Source organism: Saccopteryx leptura, chromosome 3 (genome assembly GCF_036850995.1).
Source record: "Saccopteryx leptura isolate mSacLep1 chromosome 3, mSacLep1_pri_phased_curated, whole genome shotgun sequence".
NCBI classification, from domain to species: domain Eukaryota; kingdom Metazoa; phylum Chordata; class Mammalia; order Chiroptera; family Emballonuridae; genus Saccopteryx; species Saccopteryx leptura.
The window spans coordinates 109,979,042-110,002,502 of NC_089505.1; the positions used below are offsets into that span (position 1 = coordinate 109,979,042).

The window sequence follows — 23,461 nt, forward strand, 5'->3', positions numbered from 1 at the left end:
GCTGCAAAGCTCCACTCAGATGGGGAAATCTCAGTCCTATTAACTGAAATACAATTCCAGGAATTCCTTTAAAAGGGTTAGCTCAGACTACAGGAACATGGTGCAGACAGGGTGTTAAGTGCCAAAGACACACAGTTCAGTGCAGGCTTCTCCTTGAAGCTCTGCTTCCTAGAGAGGCCCCTGTTTAGAAATGGCTACTAGGCTGTTTTAAATTTGAGCCTAATTAGCCAACAGGAGCCCCACTTGGTAGGTACCTCCTTTCTTGGGTTTACATAAGGAACCTATTCCCTAAGGAAAGGAACTACTGCCCTCTCTTCTCTCTCCTTTTACAACCAGAGAAAAAGTACTCTATTCTTTCTCTACTTCTTCACTTTGATTTCCCCCAGACCCCAACTACTGCTTCAACTGAAACTGTCTTAAGATAACAATGAGGAACATTTTTTTTTCATTTTCAGTTGCATGAGGTTTTAGAACTGTTTCTATTTATTTCTGCATCGTTGATTCCAAATCTGAAATCCGTTTTTTGGTGCATGCTCTAGTATTTATGCAATTTTAATTTCTTTTTGTTACAGTTAATGGCATGCATTGGTTTTTAAATTGGAGTTAAAGGGCAACGACTCTTGGATTAAACATAACCACAAGGCAATTAATGTTTTACAAACATCACTTTTACATAATTGTAGTTGTTTTGAAATGTAAAAAATTATTATCTGATAAAAAGCACCCTCTTATTTTGTTTAAGATTGAATCATGGCTTCTTCGAGTAGGCGACAATGTAAGAATAGTCCTGACACCTTCTGTTATATATGTGGCTGTTACACACTTTATGTCAAAGGCACAATATTTCATCATTTGTGACACGTGCATATATTGCCTATTTTCAAGTTCCCCTTGGCGATCAAGACAAGAATTGGGCTCCTCAAACTGTATGTTATAATTGTGAGGAAGTGCTTCGTGGCTGGACAAAAGGAAAATGCAAAGGAATGCCTTTTGGTATTCCCATGGTTTAGCATGAACCTAATGACCACAGCAGTGCCTGTTATTTCTGTCTGATCCATACAAAGGGCATCGGCAAGAAAAAACAGCATACGATCGCATATCCTAATATTCCTTCAGCAATACGACCTATCCCACATTCTGAGACACTTCGGTTCCAGTTTTCAATGGTTTTATTTCTTCTAAGGATGAAGAAAGTAAACATCGTGATCAAGTGTGTTTTGATAAAATGCATGAGGAAATGGTTGTAGAATCTGAAGGGTCTTCTTCTGATGCCAAGCAGTCATTAACCCCTCAGCAGTTTAGCCAACCCGAATTGAATGACTTAGTAAGAATGACATAAAAATTGTCCTCGACTTTCTGAAGTATGAGGAGCATAACTGGATCATTTGTATGTATCTTAAAATGATAAATTTTCTGCTAGGACAACAGAGAGGTTTCACGAAGTATCCTTGCTTTCTGTGTTTGTGGGACAGCAGAGCTCAGGAGAAACACTGGACACAGAAGGAGTGGCCAAAACGTGAAGCTCTGAAAGTAGGGATGTAAAATATTGTGAATGAACCTGTAGTTAATCGAGACAGGATCATTTTTCCCCCACTTCACATCAAACTTGGCTTAATGAAGCAGTTTGTTCAGGCTTTGAATAGAGAAAGTGAATGCTTTCAACATATTATTTCTGCTTTTCCTGCCTTGTCTTTCGAAAAGATAAAAGCAGGCGTATTTGATGGACCTCAAATTCAAACCCTCATATGTGATGAAGAATTTGCCAGGAAGATGAATAAGGAGGAGAAGCAGCATGGCAGTCTTTTGTGTCAGTTACAAAGAACTTCCTTGACAACAAAGAAGCAGAAAACTATAAACTTCTGGTTCAAAAGATGCTGTTGGCTTTCCGCAACATTGAATGGAACATGAGCATTAAGATTCACTTCCTAAACAGTCACCTTGATAAGTTTCCCAAAAATCTTGGTGCTGTTAGTGATGAGCAATCAAACAAGATTGTCCTCAACAAGTACACAAACGCAAGAACTACAAACGCAAATTTTTGCCTGAATAGAATTTAAGTTTTGTGCAAATTTTATGATTAAAATGTTTTGATATGTTGTTTCAAAATTCTAAACAAATTCTGATGCAATCATATCTTTTAGTGTATTAGTGTATTTACTGCATGATATAAATTATTATATTTTCACAAAGATGATACCTAAGAAAACATTCTACTTCATTATGTTAAACTAAATGTTGAAAATTTTACAATAAGATGAAAACCTAAAATCTTGAATTTCAGAAAAACTGTAGCTTACAGAGAAAAACTAATGTCAGATTTGAGTTCAGCATATTCAAATTAGGTAAGAACAAGTGTTTTTGTGGATGCAACAAAAATTTTGTTCCCCAGTGATCAATAAACTAAAAACGATCAATCATCTTACAATGTCCTAATCCAATTAACACTTTTAGGTCTTATTATCTCAGATAAATCTGAGAGTAAATGAGTAAATGATCCTATTCATTGTCTTCCAGTTCTATTACTTTATTTCATTACTACATCTTAGTATTCTTCATTGATCTTTTTATACACCCCTAAAGTCAATGGTTCCCAAATTCAGTAGCATCAGAAGCCCCTGAAGGTCTTGTTAAGACATAAGATTGTTGAGCTTCAGGCCACAAGATTCTAATTCAGTAGGTCTGGAGTGGGGCCCAAAGAACATACATTCCTAACAAGTTCTCATGTAATGCTGAGACTGCTGGTTGGGGGACTACTTTGAAGTCAATTTGAACCCCTAAATTAATCCAGTTCCCAACTTTCTATCCTTAATGCTACTCTCCTCTCCCTACTCATGTTCCCTGAACAATCATATTCACATTCAAGACTTCAACTATCACTCATATAGGGTACCAGATTTATTTTAGCAAGTAAGAATCTAAAATACACAATTAATTTTGAATTCTGGATAAAAAACAAATTTTTAGTATAACTATGTTCCAAATATTCTATATACAACATACTTATATAAAATAATCATTGTTTAGCCTGACCAGGCGGTGGCGCAGTGGATAGAGCATCGGACTGGATGCAGAGGACCCAGGTTCGAGACCCCGAGGTCGCCAGCTTGAGCACGGGCTCATCTGGCTTGAGCAAAAAGCTCACCAGCTTGAACCCAAGGTCGCTGGCTCCAGCAAGGGGTTACTCGGTCTGCTGAAGGCCTGCGGTCAAGGCACATATGAGAAAGCAATCAATGAACAACTAAGAAGTTGCAACGCGCAACGAAAAACTAATGATTGATGCTTCTCATCTCTCTCGGTTCCTGTCTGTCCCTGTCTATCTCTGCCTCTGTAAAAAATAAATAAATAAATAAAATAAAATAAAATAATCATTGTTTACTTGATCATCAAATTTAACCAGGCATTCTATATTTTATCTGGCTACACAACTCATACAGGTAGATCACCCTTTAATTTCTACATACCAAATCCATATGTACAAATGTCCCCCAGTGCAAATTAACATCTGAAGGTTCTACTGGCCGCTTAACCACAACAGATCCCAAACTATACTTCCCCTAGTATCCTGTTCCTAGTCCCTCAATGTTATGGATCATCATTCAACTTATTGAGATCAGAAACTTGTAAGTATTCCTTAACTCTAATACCTCAGAGCCTATATTTAAGTTTAATTCTACCTAAATATCTTAAATCTATTCTCTTCCTGCTTTATTACTGAAATAATCACCAGGGCTTGGAGCTGATGGAGGACAACCTTTGTACACAGCTTATCCCCTCCCGTGTATACCCAGACCCAGCAGATGCAGCCACGAACTGCAGATCACTTGGTAGTGCCAGACAAGTAGCCCAAGGCTGGTTACAGGCAGCGTCTGACATTTGCCTGCACCAGAGTCCCTTTCAAGTGGACCCACTCCAACAAAAGCAATGGTGGGCTTCAGACCACACCAGCGTACTACCCAATTAGTCACACAAATAGCACATACAAAGGGAGATCCTGGCAGGCACCACACCCTGCTGAGGCCAACTCTGCTTCAATGGGGCAGCCACTACACAGTGGCTCATACATTGTGGTTGGGGCAATCCTCATAACCAACCAGCCGGAGGGTTAACCCCACTCACAGAAAGACCAATAGCATTCAAGACAACTACAACAGGAGAATTCACATAACGCACACAAGAGACATTCCTGGAGCATCAGGAAGACTGTATGCCACTAAGCCCCACAAAACACAACATAAAACCACTATCAAGATTGGAAGACATAGCAGATCTACCTAATACACAGAGATAAATACAAAAAGGCAGACAAAATGGGAAAGCAAAGAAACCCCCCAGATGAAAGAGTAAGAAAAATTCTCAGAAAAAGAACTAAATGCAACAGAAGGAACCAAGCTACCAGATTCAGAGTTCAAAACAATGGTTCTGCCCTGGCCAGTTAGCTCAGTGGCAGAGCGTCGGCCTGGCGTGCAGGAGTCCTGGGTTCAATTTCCAGCCAGGTCACACAGGAGAAGCACCCATCTGCTTCTCCACCCCTCCTCCTCTCCTTCCTCTCTGTCTCTCTCTTCCCCTCCCGCAGCCAAGGCTCCACTGGAGCAAAGTTTGCCCGGGCACTGAGGATGGCTCTGTGGCCTCTGCCTCAGGCGCTAGAATGGCTCTGATTGCGGCAGAGCGATGCCTCAGATGGGCGCATGCGGGAGTCTGTCTGACTGCCTCTCCGTTTCCAACTTCAGAAAAATACAAAAAAAAACCCAAACAAACAAACAAAAAAACACAATGGTTCTAAGGATGCTCAAGGAACTTAGAGGAAGAATGAATGATATCAGCAAGAACCTAAATGAAAAGATAGTAAACATTAAAAAGGACAAAGAAACCATAAAAAAGAACCAGTCAGAAATAAAGAGTACAATATCTGAAATGAAGAATACACTACAAGGAATTAACAGCAGGTTAGATGAAGCAGAAGACTGAATCAACAATTTAGAGGACAAGATAATAGAAAACACCCTAGCAGAGCAACAACAACAACAAAAAAAGAATTTTAAAAGTGAGGAAGATCTAAGGGATCTCTGGGATAACATGAAGCGTAACAACATCTGAGTCATAGGGCTACCAGAAGAAAAAAAAAGAGAGGAAAAGGAATCGAGAATCTATTTGAAGAAATAATGACTGGAAACTTTCCTTCCTAACCTGGTGAAGGAAAAAGACGCACCTATCCAGGAAGTACAGAGTCTCAATCAAAACGAACCCAAACAGACCCACACCAAGACACATCATAATTAAAATGGCAAAGGTTAAAGACAAAGAGAGAATCTTGAGAGCAGCATAAGAAAGACAGCTAGTTACCTACAAGAAAGCTCCCATAAGGCCACAAGGAACTGACATGAAATATTCAAAGTAATGAAAAGCAAGGACCTACAACCAAGACTACTCTACCCAGCAACGCTATCATTTAAAATTGGAGAAATAGTCCTGGCTGGATAGCTCCATTGGTAAGAGCATTGGCCTGAAGCGTAGAGGTTGCCAGTTAAATACCCAGTCAGGGTATATACAGGAACAGACTGATGTTCTTGTCTCTCTCTCCCCTTTCCTCTCTTGCTGAAATCAATAAATTAAAAAAAAAATCTTTAAAATCAGAGAAATAAAGAGCTTCCCAGACAAGAAAAAGCTGAAGGAGTTCAATACCACATAATCAGTATTACATGAAATGTTAAAGGGTCTTAAGAAGAATAAAAAAAAGGGGGGGGACATAGTTATAAAGAAAAAAATGGCGATACATACATATCAGTAATTACTTTAAATGTATACAGATTAAATGCTCCAATAAAAAAACATAGTAACTGAATGGATAAGAAAACAATACCCATATATACATACATATATATATACATATGTATGTGTATGTGTGTGTGTGTGTATGTGTGTGTGTGTATATATATTCTGTCTACAACAGACTCACCTAAGAATGAAAGATACACACAGACTGAAAGTAAAATGATGAAAAAAAATTTCATGTGGGGCCCTGGCCGGTTTGCTCAGTGGTACAGCGTCGGCCTGGCGTGCGGAAGTCCCGGGTTCGATTCCCAGCCAGGGCACACAGGAGAGGCACCCATCTGCTTCTCCACCCCTCCCCCTCTCCTTCCTCTCTGTCTCTCTCTTCCCCTCCCGCAGCCGAGGCTCCATTGGAGCAAAAGATGGCCTGGGCGCTGGGGATGGCTCCTTGGCCTCTGCCCCAGGCGCTAGAGTGGCTCTGGTTGCGACAGAGCAATGCCCCGGATGGGCAGAGCATCACCCCCTGGTGGGCGTGCCGGGTGGATCCCGGTCGGGCGCATGCGGGAGTCTGTCTGACTGCCTCCCTGTTTCCAGCTTCAGAAAAATACAAAAAGAAAAAGAAAAAAAAATTTCATGTGAATGGTAACAAAAAAAAAAATTAGGGTAACAATACTTGTATCAGACAAAATAGACTTAAAAACAAAGGCTATAAGGCCTAACCAGGTGGTAGTGCAGTGGATAGAGCATCAGCCTGGGACACTGAAGACCCAGGTTCAAAACCCTGAAATTGCCAGCTTGAGCACATGGTCGCTGGCGAGCATGGGATCATACACATGGCTCTATGGTTGCTGGCTTGAGCCCAAAGATCACTGGCTTGAAGCCCAAGGTCAATGGCTTGAGCCCATGGTCACTGGCTTGAGCAAGGGGTCAATGGATCAGCTGTAGACCTGGGTCAAGGAAAATACGAGAGAGCAATCAATGAACAACTAAGATGCTGCAACTATGAGTTGATACTTCTCATCTCTCTCCTTTCCTCTCTGTTCCTCTTTCTCACTAAAAAAAAAAAGAATAAAAAAAGAAAAGACTATAACAAGAGACAAAGAACGAAAAAACGGCATTATATAATGCTAAAGCGACCAATCTAATAAGAGGATAAAACCCTTGTAAACATTTATACATCTAACATAGAAGAACCTAAATATATAAAGCATATCTTTCTAAATTTTTATCTTTTTTAATTAAAGCAAATCTGGATGGACATAAAAGAAGAGAGTGACAAAAATATAGTCATAGATTTTAAAACCCACTGACATCAATGAATAGATCTTCCAGACAAAAAAATCAACAAGGAAACAGTAGCCTTAAATGACACACTAGACCAGATTAATTTAATTGGTATTTTCAGAGCATTTCACCCCATAGCAGCAGAATATACATTCTTTTCAAAAACACAGGAAACATTCTCTAGGATAGACAACATGTTAGAAAACAAAACAAACCTTAGTAAATTCAAGAACACTGAAATCATAGTAAGCATCTTCTCTGACCACAATGTTATGAAACTAGAAATGAATTACAAGAAAAAACTGATCACACCGACACATGAGACCAAATAACATGTTACTAAACAATAAATGGGTTGACAATGAGATCAAGGAAGAAATCAAAAGTTACCTTGAGACAAATGAAAAGGAATACATAACACAAAATCTACAGGACACAGCAAAGACAGTCCTAAGAGGGAAATTCATAGCAATACAGGCCTAACTCAAGAAGCAAGAAAACTCTCAATCTAACCTTACACCTAAGGAACTAGAAAAAGAACAAAAAACAAAGCCTAAAGTGAGTAAAGATCAAAGAAGAAATAAAATCAAGTCTACAACAATTCAAAAAAGAATCAATGAAACCAAGAGCTAGTTCTTAGAAAAGATAAACAAGATTGATAAACCTTTTACCAGACTCATGAACACTGAAAGAGATAATTCACTGGAACCATGCAACGGATTGTCTGTGACATGGGGAGACACAGGATGGGAAAAACAATTCTGGAGTTCAGAACAGGGTCACTAGGAGAGGAGTGGCACAATCCATTCCAAAAAATTCAGGAGGAGGGAAGATTCCCAAGCTCATTTTACAAGGCCAGCATTATCCTAATTCTAAACCAGATAAAGACAATATGAAGAAAGAAAATTACAGGGCAATACCCCTGATGAATATAGATGCAAGAATCCTCAACAAGATATTAGCAAACTGAATTCAGCAATACATTAGAAAGAATGTACACCAGTGGTTTCTTCACACATCAAGTGGTTAACTCTTTCATGGACTGCTATGAAATTTTTGGTGGACTTCCACCAGTCTGCAGACCAGTGGTTGAAAAACACTGTATACCATGATCAAGTGGGATTTATTCTGGTGATTCATGTTGGTACAATATCTGCAACTCAATTAATGTGATACACCACATAAATGAAATGAAGGATAAAAATCATATGATCACATCAATAGATGAAGAAAAAGCATTTGATAAAATCCAGCACCCATTTATGATAAAAACTCTGAGCAGAACAGGATCACTAAAAGTATAGCATTTTGCCTGACCTGTGGTGGCACAGTGGATAAAGCATCGACCTGGAAATGCTGAGGTCGCCAGTTCGAAACCCTGGGCTTGCCTGGTCAAGGCACATATGGGAGTTGATGCTTCCAGCTCCTCCCCCCCCTTCTCTCTCTCTCTCTCTCTCTCTCTCTCTCTCTCTCCCCCTCTCCTCTCTAAAAATGAATAAATAAATAAAATAAATAAAAATTAAAAAAAAAAAGTATAGCGTTTTTCCTTTAAGGTTAGGAAAAAGATGGGGATGTCTACTTTCACTACTCTTATTAATACAGTTCTGGAAGTCCTAGCCACAGCAATCAGATAAGAAAAAGAAATAATAGGCATCAAATTTGGAAAAAAAAAAGTAATTCTGTCATTATTTGCAGATGACAAGACCTGTATATAGAAAACCCTAAAGATTCCACCAAAAAACCTACTAGAATTGATAAATTCAGTAAATTAGCTGGATATAAAATTAATACTCATAAATCAGTTGCATTTTTATATATCAATAATGAACTATATCAGACAAAGAAATTAAGAAAATCCCATTTACAATTGCATCTAAATAAATAAATAAGGTACCTAGGAAAAAAATTTAACCAAGAAGGTAAAGGCCTGTACTCAGAAAATTATAAGATATTGAAGAAAAAAATGGAAGAAGATGCAAATAAGTGGAAGTATATACTGTGTTCACGAGTAGAAAAAATTAACATCATTAAAATGTTCATACTACCCAAAGCAATCTATACATTCAACTCAATTCCTATCCAAATACCAATGGCACATTTCACAGAACTAGAATAATCCAAATATTTATATGAAATCACAAAAGACCCTGAATAGCCTTAGCAATCTTGAAAATGAAGAACAAAGCTGAAAGTATCACTCTACATGACTATCAAACTATACTACAAGGCCACAGTAATCAAAACTATTTGGTACTGACATAAAAAACAGACATACAGGTCAACAGAACAGAACAGAAAGCCCAGAAACAAATCCACACCTATATGATCAATTAATATTTGAGAAAGGAGACAAGAACATTCAAAGGGGTAAAGAGAGTCTAGTCAATGAATGGTGTTGGGGCTCTGGCCAGTTAGCTTAGTGGTGGAATGTCAGCCCCGCGTGTGGAAGCCCTGAGTTCGATTCCTGGTCGGGGCACACAGGAGAAGCACCCATCTGCTTCTCCACTATTCCCCCCATCCTTTCTCTCTCTCTCTCTCTCTTCTCCACCCACAACCAAGACTCTATTGGAGCAGGGTTCGCCCAGGCACTGGGGACGGCTCCATGGCCTCTGCCTCAGGCGCTGGAGTGGCTCTGGCAGCAGCGGAGCGGCAGCCCAGATGGGCAGAGTGTCACCCTCTGGTGGGCATGCCAGGTGGATCTAGGTCAGGCACATATAGGAGTCTGTCTGACTGCCTCCCAACTTCTAACTTCGGAAAAATAAAAAAAAATAAAAATAAAATAAATAAATGATGTTGGGAAAATTGGATAGAGACATGCAAAAAATGACACTAGACCACCTTCTTATACCATACACAAGAATAAACTAGGCCCTGGCCGGTTGGCTCAGTGGTAGAGCATCAGCCTGGCGTGTGGGAGTCCCAGGTTCAATTCCCGGCCAGGGCACACAGGAGAAGCACCCATCTGCTTCTCCACCCCTCCCCTCTCCTTCCTCTCTCTCTCTTCCCCCACCACAGCCAAGGCTCCATTGGAGCAGTTTGCCCGGGCGCTGAGGAAGGCTCTGTGGCCTCTGCCTCAGGCGCTAGAATGGCTCTGATTGCGGCAGAGCGAAGCCCCAAGATGGGCAGAGCATCGCCTCCTGGTGGGCGTGCCGGGTGGATCCCAATCGGGCGCATGCGGGAGTCTGTCTGACTGTCTCTCCCCGTTTCCAACTTCAGAAAAGGAAAAAAAAAAAAAAAGAATAAACTAAGCCTGACTAGGGGGTGGTGCAGTGGATAGAATGTTGGACTAGGACACGGAGGACCCAGGTTCAAAACCCCAAGGTCACCAGCTTGAGCTCGGGCTCATCTGGTTTGAGCAAGGCTCACCAGCTTGAGCTCGGGCTCATCTGGTTTGAGCAAGGCTCACCAGCTTGAGCCCAACGTCGCTGGCTCGAGCAAAGGGTCACTCTGTCTGCTGTAGCTCCTCCGTCAAGGCACATATGAAAAAGCAATCAATGAACTACTAAGGTGCTGCAACAAAGAATTGATGCTTCTCATCTCTCTCCCTTCCTGTCTGTCTGTCCCTATCGGTTCCTCTCTCTGTCTCTATTTGTCTCTGTCACACACACACACAAAAAGATTAAACTCCAAATAAATGAATGATTTAAATATAAGATTCAAAACCATAAAACTCCTAGAAAAAAACATAGGCAATAAAATCTTGGACATTTATCTCAGCAATATTTTTTCTGATATATCTCTTGGGAAAGGGAAACAAAAAAATAAATGAGACTATATCAAACTAAAAAATTTTTGCACAGCAAAGGAAACCATCAACAAAACAAAAAACAACCTACTGAATGAAAGAGGATGTTTGCCAATGATATATTTAATAAGGAGTTAAAATCCAAAATTTATAAAGAACTCAGACAATTTAACACCAAAAATACAAATAACTCATTTAAAAAGTGGGCAGAAGACAAGGCTCCATTGGAGGAAAGTTGGCCCAGGTGCTGAGGATGGCTCCATGGCCTCTGCCTCAGGCTCTGGAATGGCTCCGGATGCAATGGAGCAACGCTCCAGATGGGCAGAGCATCACCCTCCAGTGGGCTTTCCAGGTGGATCACGGTTGGGAGCATGCAGAATTTTGTCTCTCTGCCTCCCTCGCTTCTCACTTCAGAAAAATACAAATAAATAAATAAATAAATAAACAAATGAAAAGTGGTCAGAAGACCAGAACAGGCACTTTTCCAACGAAGTCGAATGCCAATAAACATATGACAAGTCACTCACCATTACTATCATCAGAGAAATGCAAATCAAAACCACAATGAGCTTGACCAGGTGGTGGCGCAGTAGAAAGAGCGTCAGACTGGGATGCGGAGGACCCAGGTTCGAGACCCCAAGGTTGCCAGCTTGAGTGCAGGCTCATCTGGCTTGAGCAAAAAAAAAAAAAAAGAAAAGCTCACCAGCTTGGACCCAAGGTCGCTGGCTCTAGCAAGGGTTCCTCAGTCTGCTGAAGGCCCGCAGTCAAGGCACATATGAGAAAGCAATCAGTGAACAACTAAGGTGTCTCAATGAAAAACTGATAATTGATGCTTCTCATCTCTCTCTATTCCTGTCTGTCTGCCCCTATCTATCCCTCTCTCTGACTCTCTCTCTGTCCCTGTAAAAAATAAAAATAAAAAAAAAAACAGAATGATACCACCTCACACATACGAAATCAAGAAATAGTAAGTGTTGGTAAGGATGTGTGCACTGTTGGTGGGAATGCACACTGGTGAACCACTATGGAAAAGTGTAGAGGTTCCTCAAAAATTAAAAATAAAAAAAATTTTAAAAATTAAAAATAAAATAAATAAAAATTAAAAAATTAAAAATAGAACTGCCTTATGACCCAGCAATTCCACTTTTGGACATTTATCTGAACAAACCCGAAACACTAATTCAGAAGAAATATACACACCCCTATGTTCATTGCATTATTTACAAGACCCAAGATACAGAACCAACCCAAGTGCCCATAAATATATGAGTAGATATAAAAGCTGTAGTACATAAAAACAATAGAATACTACTCAGCCATAAAAGAATAATGAAATCTTACCTTTTACTACAGCATGGACATAGAGGGTATCATGCTAAGTGAAATAAATCAGTCAGAGAAAGACAAATAATATATGATCTCACTGATATGTGGTATCTAACGAACAAAATAAACCAGGGGTAGTCAACCTTTTTATACCTATCGCCCACTTTTGTATCTCTGTTAGTAGTAAAATTTTCTAACCACCCACCGGTTCCACAGTAATGGTGATTTATAAAGTAGGGAAGTAACTTTACTTTATAAAATTTATAAAGCAGAGTTACAGCAAGTTAAAGCATATCATAATAATTACTTACCAAGTACTTTATGTCAGATTTTCGCTAAGTTTGGCCAAATAAATCTTTATAAAACAACTTACTACAGTTAAATCTATCTTTTTATTTATACTTTGGTTGCTCCGCTACCACCCACCATAAAAGCTGGAACGCCCACTAGTGGGCGGTAAGGACCAGGTTGACTACCACTGAAATAAACAAACAAACAAACAGAAACAGACTCACAGAACAAATTGACAGATGTGAGGGGCATTGGGAGGATTGTGTAAAAAAACTGAAGGGATTAATAAGGACAAATTTGTAGCTACAGAATAGCTGCGGGAACGTAGATTACAGCATAGGAAATATAGTCAAAATAACATCCTGATAGGCCCTGGCCGGCTGGCTCAGTGGTAGAGCGTCGGCCTGGCGTGCAGAGTCCTGGGTTCAATTCCCAGCCAGGGCACATAGGAGAAGAACCCATCTGCTTCTCCACCCCTCCCCCTCTCCTTCCTCTCTGTCTCTCTCTTCCCCTCCCGCAGCCAAGGCTCCATTGGAGCAAGGTTGGCCCGGGCGCTGAGGATGGTTCCATGGCCTCTGCCTCGGGTGCTGTAATGACCCTGGTTGCAACAGAGCAACGCCCCAGATGGGCAGAGCATCACCCCCTGGTGGGCGTGCCGGGTATATCCCGGTCAGGCGCATGTGGGAGTCTGTCTGACTGCCTCCCCATTTTCAACTTCAGAAAAATACAAAAAAAATAATAAAATAAAATAATATCGTGATAAACATGCATTGGGCCAGGTGGGTACTTGAAGCAGCAGGGATGGAGGACCACTCTATAAAGTACATGATTTTCTAACCACTTTGCTGAAACTAAAACAGAATAATATTGAATGTAAACTATAATTGGTAAACGTTTTTTAAAGCTATTGAACTCAACCACTAAACATACCACATTCTCTGAATTCTCTATAATTTGACACATGCGGTTTTCTCTGCCTGAAAGTCTGTAATAACACAAATGCTACCTTACTCATGAAGCCTTCCTCTCCTTGTCAGACTTAAGGGTTCCTTCCCCTATGCTCCCATGGTACCTTGAACAATTTTTTATTACAGTAATTACATAATACTGTGATTCTGTTATCTATACAGAGGTAGCACAAAGCAACAGAAAGAATACATATTCGAAGCCAGTCAAAACTAAGTTCCTATTCTAGCTCTGATGCTTCCTTTGAGCTTGGCAAGTTACTTAACCTCTCCTTGGCTGAGTTTCCTCATTTGTAAAATTGGGTAAGGTTACTTCCATCATGTTTAAATGAGAATGCATAAAATATGGTAGCATAGCTTCTGATGAGATACAGTCACCCAACAAATAGTTACCTCTTCCTTGCACTATCTATTCCCTTGAGAATAGAAGCCCTATCCTTTCATCTTTGAAGAATTTCTGAAAACAAAGTAACACAACTTAGCCTCTGGTATCCAGGTTAAGGGTCTGGGCTCTTAATCTGACTCTTGGGTTAAAATTCTGGCTCTACTGCTTGACTAGGTGGTGGGGCAGTGGACAGTGTTGACTTGGGACGCAGAGGACCCAGGTTCAAAACTCTGAGGTCAACACCTTGAGTGTGGGTGGGATCAGAGAAATGACCCCATGGTCACTGGCTTGAAGCCCAAGGTCCCTAGCTTAAGCAAGGGGTCACTGGCTCTGCTGGAGCCCCATCAAGGCACATATGAGAAAGCAATCAATGAATAACTCAGGAGCCACAACGGAGAACTGATGCTTCTCATCTCCCCATCTCTCTCCCTTCCTGTCACTCTCTCAATAAAAAAAATAAAAATAAAAAAATTCCTAGCTCAACCATTTACTAGTTGTGTGACCTTTAACAAGTTATTTAGAATCTGTACCAAAGCTTCCTCCTGTGTAATGACAGTAAAAGTACTTCACTCTTAGGGTTGTTATAGCATCACATGGATTAAGATATGTATACTGCCTGACCTGTGGTGGCGCTGTGGATAAAGCGTCGACCTGGAAATGCTGAGGTCGCCAGTTCGAAACCCTGGGCTTGCCTGGTCAAGGCACATATGGGAGTTGATGCTTCCAGCTCCTCCCCGCCTTCTCTCTCTCTGTCTCTCCTCTCTCTCTCTCTCTGTCTCTGTCTCTCCCTATCCTCTCTAAAATGAAAAAAAAAAAGATATGTATACTGCTGCCTGACCAGGCGGTGGCGCAGTGGATAGAGCATCGGACTGGGATGCGGAGGACCCTGGTTCGAGACCTCGAGGTCGCCAGCGCAAAGCTCACCAGCTTGAGCCTAAGGTCGCTGGCTCAAGCAAGGGGTTAGTCGGTTTGCTATAGCCCACGGTCAAGGCACATATGAGAAAGCAATCAATGAACACCTAAGGTGTCATAATGCGCAACGAAAAACTAATGATTGATGCTTCTCATCTCTCTCCGTTTCTGTCTGTCCCTATCTATCCCTCTCTGTTAAAAAAAAAAAAGATATGTATACTGCTTACAATGTTCAACACATAGTATGGATTATAGTAAGCAGGAATAAAAACTCACTGAACAAATGAATGAGAGCTCAACCATAACTAATATTCATCACAGACTCTTAGTATACAGAAAATAAACATTTTTTTTGTCTCCTATTTTCCAATGTTCAAATGCAAAATAGAAAACAGCACACACTATTCAGCTGGCTTTTCTATCATACTGTCAATACTGTCCAAACTGTCAATCATAAAAAATTACAGCCTATCTACACGGAATGACATTAATCTAAACCAAAGAGAACTGAGTAGGTCCTTATCCACTTAAATTTACAATGTACACTACTAGTAGGATTTTTGTTATTGTAATTTTTATATTTGGAAAGATCACTCAATTAACTTGTAGTACAATATTTATTACCTTTATACACTATAGACAAGGTATAATGAAACAAATAATGCATCTTGAATTTTTAAAAACTGGCTTGTATCCAGCTTTCCCATAGGGCCTTGGTGAAGTCACTTGTTCCTTCAGGCTGTTTCCTCATCTGGGAAACAGAGGCTCTTTTATTCCAATCACTAAGCATGTACTTGTGCCTATTACTGTGCTGGGAAATGAGGATTTAGGTCAAATAAGACCAGACTCTGCATAAAAACAAAATTAATTGACCTGCAGATGCCATAATAAAAGTAAAAGCAGCCTGACCTGTGGTGGCGCAGTGGATAAAGCGTCAACCTGGAAACACTGAGGTTGCTGGTTCAAAACCCTGGGCTTGCCTGGTCAAGGCACATATGGGAGTTGATGCTTCCTGCTCCTCCCCCCTTCTCTCTCTCTCTCCTCTCTATAATGAATAAATAAAATCTTAAAAAAAAAAAAAAGTAAAAGCAGCTTGACCAGGTGGTAGCACAGTGGATAGAGCACTGACCCAGGACGTGAGGACCCACGTTTGAAACTCCGAGGTGGATGGCTTGAGCACGGGCTCACCAGCCTGAGCATGGAGTCTCCAGCTTGAGAGTGGGATCACAGATCATAGACATGACCCCATGGTTGCTGGCTTGAGCCCAAAGGTTGCTAGCTTGAAACCCAAAGTTGCTGGCTTGAGCAAGGGGTCACTGGCTCAGCTGGAGCCCCCCAATCAAAGCCCATATGAGAAACAATCAATAAACAACTAAGGAAACACAGCTATAAGTTGATGCTTCTTAGCTCTCCCTTCCTATATGTGTTTCCCCCTCCAAAAAAAGTAAAAGCACTATGCAATAGAAAAAGAAGAATGATTAATTTCACCCCTGAATGACAGAGTATTTCTTAAAAGAGGAGAAATTTTTTGGCTCAGCGGTAGAGCGTCGGCCTAGCGTGCGGAGGACCCGGGTTCGATTCCCGGCCAGGGCACACAGGAGAAGCGCCCATTTGCTTCTCCACCCCTCCGCCGCGCTTTCCTCTCTGTCTCTCTCTTCCCCTCCCGCAGCCAAGGCTCCATTGGAGCAAAGATGATGGCCCGGGCGCTGGGGATGGCTCTGTGGCCTCTGCCCCAGGCGCTAGAGTGGCTCTGGTAGCAACATGGCGACGCCCAGGATGGGCAGAGCATCGCCCCCTGGTGGGCAGAGCGTCGCCCCTGGTGGGCGTGCCGGGTGGATCCCGGTCGGGCGCATGCGGGAGTCTGTCTGACTGTCTCTCCCTGTTTCCAGCTTCAGAAAAATGAAAAAAAAAAAAAAAAAAAAAGAGGAGAAATTTTTTACCAGGCTACCTAGTTTGAGATACTGCCAGCAGAAGAAATGAAATGTGCAAAGTCAAGGAAACAAAACTCAATAGAATATACTTTTGAGTGAAATGCAAACAGTTTGTAGGGGCATAGATTAGAAAAGTGGGAAGGAGGACTGATGATACTCAAGAGGGAAACAAAGGCCAAAACATGAATACTTTGGACAACACACTAAAAAGTTTACGCTTTATCACACATGAGAAGACAGGGTCTTTAAAGGGACTAATGTCATCAGATCTATAGAGTACAATGTCATCACTACACAGTATTTTGATTGTGACTGAAGGAAAGTGGATGAGTAGGAAATTGTTATAAAAGTCCAAATGAGAAATAATGAAAGAGGGAGAAAAAGGAAAAGACGGAATCAAAAAATGCAAGGTAGAATCCATAAACCCTGACAAGAAAACACTTCCTTTTGGCAGAAGAGGAAGAATTTACCATCTGGAGGAAAAATAGATGTTATAGTTGACATCATCCCCCACCCCACATCCTGTAGTCCACGGGTAGTCAACCTTTTTATACCTACCGCCCACTTTTGTATCTCTGTTAGTAGTAAAATTTTCTAACCACCCACCAGTTCCACAGTAATGGTGATTTATAAAGTAGGGAAGTAACTTTACTTTATAAAATTTATAAAGGAGAGTTACAGCAAGTTAAAGCATATAATAATTACTCACCAAGTACTTTATGTTGGATTTTCACTGTTTGGCAGAATAAATCTTTATAAAACAACTTACTATAGTTCAATCTATCTTTTTATTTATACTTTGGTTGCTCCCCTACTGCCCACCATGAAAGCTGGAACGCCCTCTAGTGGGCGGTAGGGACCAGGTTGACTACCACTGCTGTAGACACTACCTCAGAACTTGTCTCAGCACAGCACTCTAGGAAGGCATGAAATTGATGAGTGAGACAAAAATCTCATTTGCATGCTTGTCCTGGAATGGTACTTTGAGAAGGTGTGGAAAATAAAATATTATCCTTATTCTTTATTATTTATATTACTTATATTTGTAATACTGCTTTTGTTTATGAAATAAAGCTAATAACTACAAAGTATAAAAGAACTGTCCAAAATGAAAAAATAATGTTCTTGCCAAAGCAACTACCTAGTCTTCCGACACTGACTTCCACAAATTTCCAATCTGGGTCCCCAAAGGGTAGCCAGGTGCTCTTTCCCAGCATACTGGTATTTATCCTACTCTCCCACTCAAAACCCTACAATGTCTTCCCACTGCTCTCAGGATGAAGACCAAAATTCCTAACAAGGTCCACAAGATCCTGCATAATCTGGCCTCAAACTACCTGCAGAGCCTTATTCTAGAAGAAATATAGCAGAGGTCCTGAAGTCTACCTGAATTTGAATCTAGTCTTTGCCAGTTATGACCTGTGGTCTGTGGTAAACTGCCTGACTTCTTTGTACTTTGGTTCCCTCATTTGTAAAATGGAAATAAAATAATTGTGAGAATGGTAGCTAATACAGTCTTTACATATAAGTATAATAATATATATTTAACATGCTACTATAACCCAACATAGACTACACATTGACATATTAATTCCATCTATTAATACTGTTAGGATCATGATCATCACCATCACCACCACCACCACTTTCATACCTTTCTGTTCCAGGCCTACTGGTCTTGTAATTTTTCATAAGAACCATGCAACTTTCCAACTTAGAGCTTTTCTATATGCAGATCCCTCTGTCTGAATACTCTCCATGCTTTTCCCTAGTCTATTCATTCTCCATAACTCAGCTCACAAAATCTTCCCTCGGGGAAGCCTTTCCTAGTCAGCCTCTGCCCCCAACCAAAAACTAGGTCGTATTCCCCATTTTATACTTTTCTTCCAGAGCACTTGTCAGTATATCATATATATTATTACTAACCTATAAGTACTAAAAGAGAAGGGAATAAGGTGACTTTGGTCACTTCCTGGATCCCCTAGCATAGAGTAGACCACAATACTTAAGAGAATAAAAGGAAAGTACTGTCAGATACAAGAAATTAAAAAAAAAAAATACCAAGCATGGAAAAACAACGACACAAACTACTTTCATTTTACAAAACAAAATTTCATATAGTTATCGAGATCTTTTTTCTTTTTTTTAAGTTGTATTTAAAAAATTTTTTTTAATGTTTTCTTTATTGGTTTTAGAGAAAGGAAAGGAGAGAAAGAGAGCGAGAGAGAGAGAGAGAGAGAGAGAGAGAGAGACAAGAACATGGATCTGTTCCTGTATGTGCCCTGACCAGGGATCCAACCAGCAACCTCTGTGCTTCTGCATGATACTCTATTCAACTGAACTGTCCTACGATTAAATTCACTAGAAAAAAAAGAAGGAATAAAAAAAATTTTTAAGTAAAATGAAATGCTTACTTGAGCATTGTCTGGTTCTTCTTTAATTTCATCCAGAAGCCCCTGCTGTGGTGCCATTGCTTTGCCACATTCTCCATCCAAAGGTTCTTTCATTCTAATTTCTTATGTAAAGGAATTCCCCAGTCTAAACTAATAGATTTCTTCTTGGTAATGGATAGCTGGGCTCCTAAAACACAACATAAAGGATTGGTACTCGAGTTTATTCTTCTTTTTCTTCTTCATGTTTACCTATATTAAAAGTTTTGTGTTGAGCACAAGGCTTTAGGGTTGAGCATTTGAAAAAGAACTTTCCTGGGACCATGACTAACTCTATTCTCCTTTCTTCCTGCACTCTGCTCCTTTAGTAGCCACCTTCACATAAGAAAAGTCTTCTGGCAATAGCTCCCCCTTCCCTATTATCTTTGAAGATGAACTCTCTGGTCTTTTATATTTTGAAAGTTACAGAGGAAATTAGATCTTCGGGCCAGGACATAAGAGGAAGCTACCAAGACCTTAGAGGAAAGGCCTCAGAAATACAGTTTCTGACTCCATGAGAATTAGTACTTGGAGACACACAGCAGCTTTTATTTCTCAAAGTGGGGCACATGGGGCTCCCCACCTCCTCTTCTAACTAGGCCTCCATAAGGGCCCCATTTCTCGGCCTAAGATGCCATCACAAGTGAACAATAGCTACTTCTTACTTAATGGGGGCCGACCACCTTCAAGGTCTCTATGGGAGCGATGCCCAGGAATGAGACCCTCTGAGCCCTGATTCACCTTCGCCTTCCTGTAAACAAGAAATCCTATTAGTCTTCAGTAGACTTCCCTTCCCCTAAGAGTAAACGTACTAAATAGGACATAATAAACCTGAAGCAAAAAGGTGGCTCCACAAAGTTGTCTTTACTCAGGTAGTCAAGCCAGGCTCGGTAGGGGGTACAGTGGTTTAAAAGCCTGTGCTGAAAAGAGATGGTTCACTTGCCACAGTTATAAAAAATGATGAACGTTCATCTCTCCTTCGAGCATCGTATTCACTCCTAAATTCTCGTCCCCACCAATAATTCCCAAGCGCGTCACCGAGTACAAACTCTGCAACGTCGAAACGGTCTGAGAAAACACAACCCGCAGAAGTCCGTCACTCCCTGCGGTGAACCTCGCACCACAGGAACCGCGCAGTCCGCCCGGGACCGCCCCCACCCGGTTCCCGCCCCGTCACGTGCTGTGACCCCGCCCCGCGCGGCCCCTCCCGCCGCCATCGGACGCGCTTACTTTCTGGTCACCTCTCTACTACCGGGGAGCACCAGCCAAAGGAGTAATAGGACCCAAGGACATGTGCTGATACGAGAATTATTTTTTCTCACCGGAATTCTGCGTGATCTATCGCAGTTACACCCGAACAACCGCGCGTGCGCCACCCTGGTCTCCGCCCCCCTCTCCCGTCATGCTCCACTTCTGAGCTGAGTGCATCTTCCCAGCATGCCTCTTTCCTCAGTACGGTTGACTTCTTAAAGAGACCGAGACCCAATTGTGGAAAAGTAAAGAAATTTGAAGGAGAATGTTAGAAGTGTTAGATGTCGCACTAAGTGCTCTGCACCATTCTTTATTGCTCCTTTCCAGAAAGGGCCTGCTAAATAATAGCTAATATGTACTAAACCAAAAGCTTGCTAAACACTTGACATGCCTCATTCAACTTAGTCCTCGCCACAGCTCAAGAGTTACAAACTTTATCTGAGAGGTGTAAATTAAGAGATTAATTACATTGCTCAAAGTCAAGATTTGGTATTTTTTCACCTGACCAGGTGGTGGCGCAGTGGATAGAGCGTTGGACTGGGATGTGAAGGACTCAGGTTCGAGACCCTGAGGTCGCCACCTTGAGCATAGGCTCATCTGGTTCAAGCAAAGCTCACCAGCTTGAGCCCCCAAGATCCATTGCTGGCTTGAGCAAGGGGTCACTCAGTCTGCTGCAACCCCCCACCCCAGTCAAGGCCCATATGAGAAATCAATCGATGAACAACTAAGGAGTCACAGGGAAGAATTGATGCTTCTCATCTCTCTCCCTTCCTGTCTGTCCCTATCTGTCCCTCTGTCTGACTCTGTCTGCCACAAAAAATAAATAAAATTTTAAAAAGATTTGAAATTTTTTTATTCAATATTGTTTCAGAGGTACATCTATGATTTGTGAGACTGTTTATTCATTTTGACGGCTGTATTGTATTCCATTTTATGAATACGTTACAATTTAACCAACCACTACTGATGGACATTTGACTTTTTTTTTTTTTTTTAATTTTTGGCTATTAGGAATAATGCTGCTGTGTATATTCCTGTATTTCGTGGCACATTTGCTAAGTTTATACTTAAAAGTGATATTGCTTGTTATATAGTTGTAAAACTTAACTGGATAATATCAATTTTAGAAAATAGTGATCTCTGTCTGCACTCCACAGCCATGTATGAGAGTTCCAGTTGCCTCTCATCCTTGCTAATAATTACTACTGTACATCTTTTTAATTTTAACAATCTGGTGGGTATCTAGTGGTATTTCATTGTGGTTTTAATTTGGAGTTCCCAGATTACAAATGAGTTTGAGTCTATTTTTATGCTTTTAAATATCTGGATATCCTCTTGTAAGATGTGCCTATTTAAGCCTCTTACCCATTTTTGCACTAGATTGACTGCTATTTTCTAATGGATATGTATTCTGGACATGAGTCCTTTGTTGAATATACATATGTATTACAGTTTTCTTCTCCCACTCAGTGGGCAGCCTTTCCACTTTATTATTGGTGTCTTTTGTTCTTTTTTGTTGTTGTTTTTGTTTACTTTTTTTGTTTTATTGATGTGTTTGATGAACATAAAAGACCTTTATGCTTAGTGCTTCCTCTGTGTCCTGTTAATGTTTTCCTACCAAATGTCTTTATAAATTTGGAAACTGTTGTTACTTTGTCTTTCTTATTTATTTATACAATTCACCTAAAGTTGACTTTTGTGTATGGTGTGAGGTAAGTCAAATTTCATTTTTTCAATGTGAATGTTAAACTGATTAAGTGAAATTTTTGAAAAGTCTGGCCTTTCCCCAATGCTCTATATTGTCACCTTTGCATATACAAGGTATGGCAAAAGTAGGTTTACAGTTGTGAGTACATGAAACACAGTTTATTCTTATATTGTTATTTATTATTGTAGTATTTTCCATATGAACAACTGTGAACTTACTTTTACCCAACCCTGTATAAGTTGTTTATAAAAGTGGGTTTGTCTCAGAACTCTGTAATCCAGCGGTTCTCAACCTGTGGGTCACGACCCACAGGTTGAGAACCGCTGCTGTAATCTATTCCTTTTGTATCAATTTGTGGAAATACCACACTGTCTTAATTTCTGTGACAACTTTATAATAAATCTCGGTATCTCGTAGGAAAAGTTTTCCTTCCCGTTATGTTCTTCAGGATACTCTTAGCTTTTCTTGGCCCTTTGCATATTCATATGAATTTTAGAATCAGTTTGCCAAATGGGACAAAATCTTTTTTATACACTTTAGAGGCAACTAGGATTTTGCTTAATATTGCAGTAAAGCTGTAGATGTATTTTGGAGAACTAGCATTTGTTATTCATTGTGCTGATTTGTGTCTTCCAAAAAGATATTTTAAAGTCTTAATACTCAGAATGTGACTTTATTTGGAAATAGAGTTGTTGCAGATGAAGTTATATAGGAATAGGGTTGGCCCTTAATCAAATATGACTAGTCCTTATAAAAAGCAGAGATATAGAGACAGATACATGGTGGAAGAACACTAGGTGACAATTGAGGCAGAGATTGAAGTGGTACAGCTGCAAGCCAAGGAATTCCAAGAATTGGTGATAAACATCAGAAGCTAAAAGAGGCAAGGGAGGATTATCCCATACAGGTTACAGAGAGACCATGGCTCCACTGATAACTGATTTTGGACTTAAAGCCTCCAAAACTGTAAGAAAATAAATTTGTTTGAAGAACTTGGTTATAGTAGGCCTACGAAACTAAGATTGTATTATATAGGGCTGACTCTTTCAATCCATGGAAATAGTATATCTCTCCATTTGTGTGACTGTAATTTTTCTTAATATTTTATAGTTTTTAAGTATACGGATCTCACATATTTTTGCATTTATTTTAGAGCTTTGATATTTTATGGTAATTTTAACTGGTAAGATTTAATTTTTTATTTATTTTATTTTCAGTATACAGCCATATTACAGTTCACTTTTCATGTTCCCACTGTATCACAGATTTTTAAATTGTATATCTCTAATTTTGTATTGCAGATTTTTCACTATATCGCAGGATTTTGCAGACTATAGGTATTTTTATATATTTATTAAATTATTTTTGCAGTAAAATAAGCATTTTCTAGCCTAAATAAACTGAAAAGAATATAAAAGATATTAATTAAAACATATTAAAAGAATATTAAATCAAAATAAAATACATA

At 40.2% G+C, this 23,461-nt stretch overlaps 1 protein-coding gene across 9 annotated transcripts in view; it reads right to left on the reverse strand.

The window, feature by feature from the left end:
* Positions 1-20,411, reverse strand: part of ZMYM6 (zinc finger MYM-type containing 6) — a 74,159-nt gene extending 53,748 nt beyond the window's left edge. For 3 of the 9 annotated variants that reach the window (XM_066375810.1, XM_066375803.1, XM_066375812.1), the window contains exons 1-2: positions 19,978-20,162; positions 19,020-19,185 (exon numbers count right to left, since the gene is read on the reverse strand). In XM_066375810.1, the coding sequence (XP_066231907.1) occupies positions 19,020-19,112 (93 nt within the window). In that variant the 5' untranslated portion in view covers positions 19,113-19,185; positions 19,978-20,162. Of the gene's footprint in view, positions 1-11,322; positions 11,466-19,019; positions 19,186-19,865; positions 19,952-19,977; positions 20,188-20,264 lie in introns of those variants that run through there. The other 6 variants (XM_066375811.1, XM_066375805.1, XM_066375806.1 and 3 more) reach the window with 6 other exon arrangements.
* Positions 20,412-23,461: the final 3,050 nt, after the last annotated feature.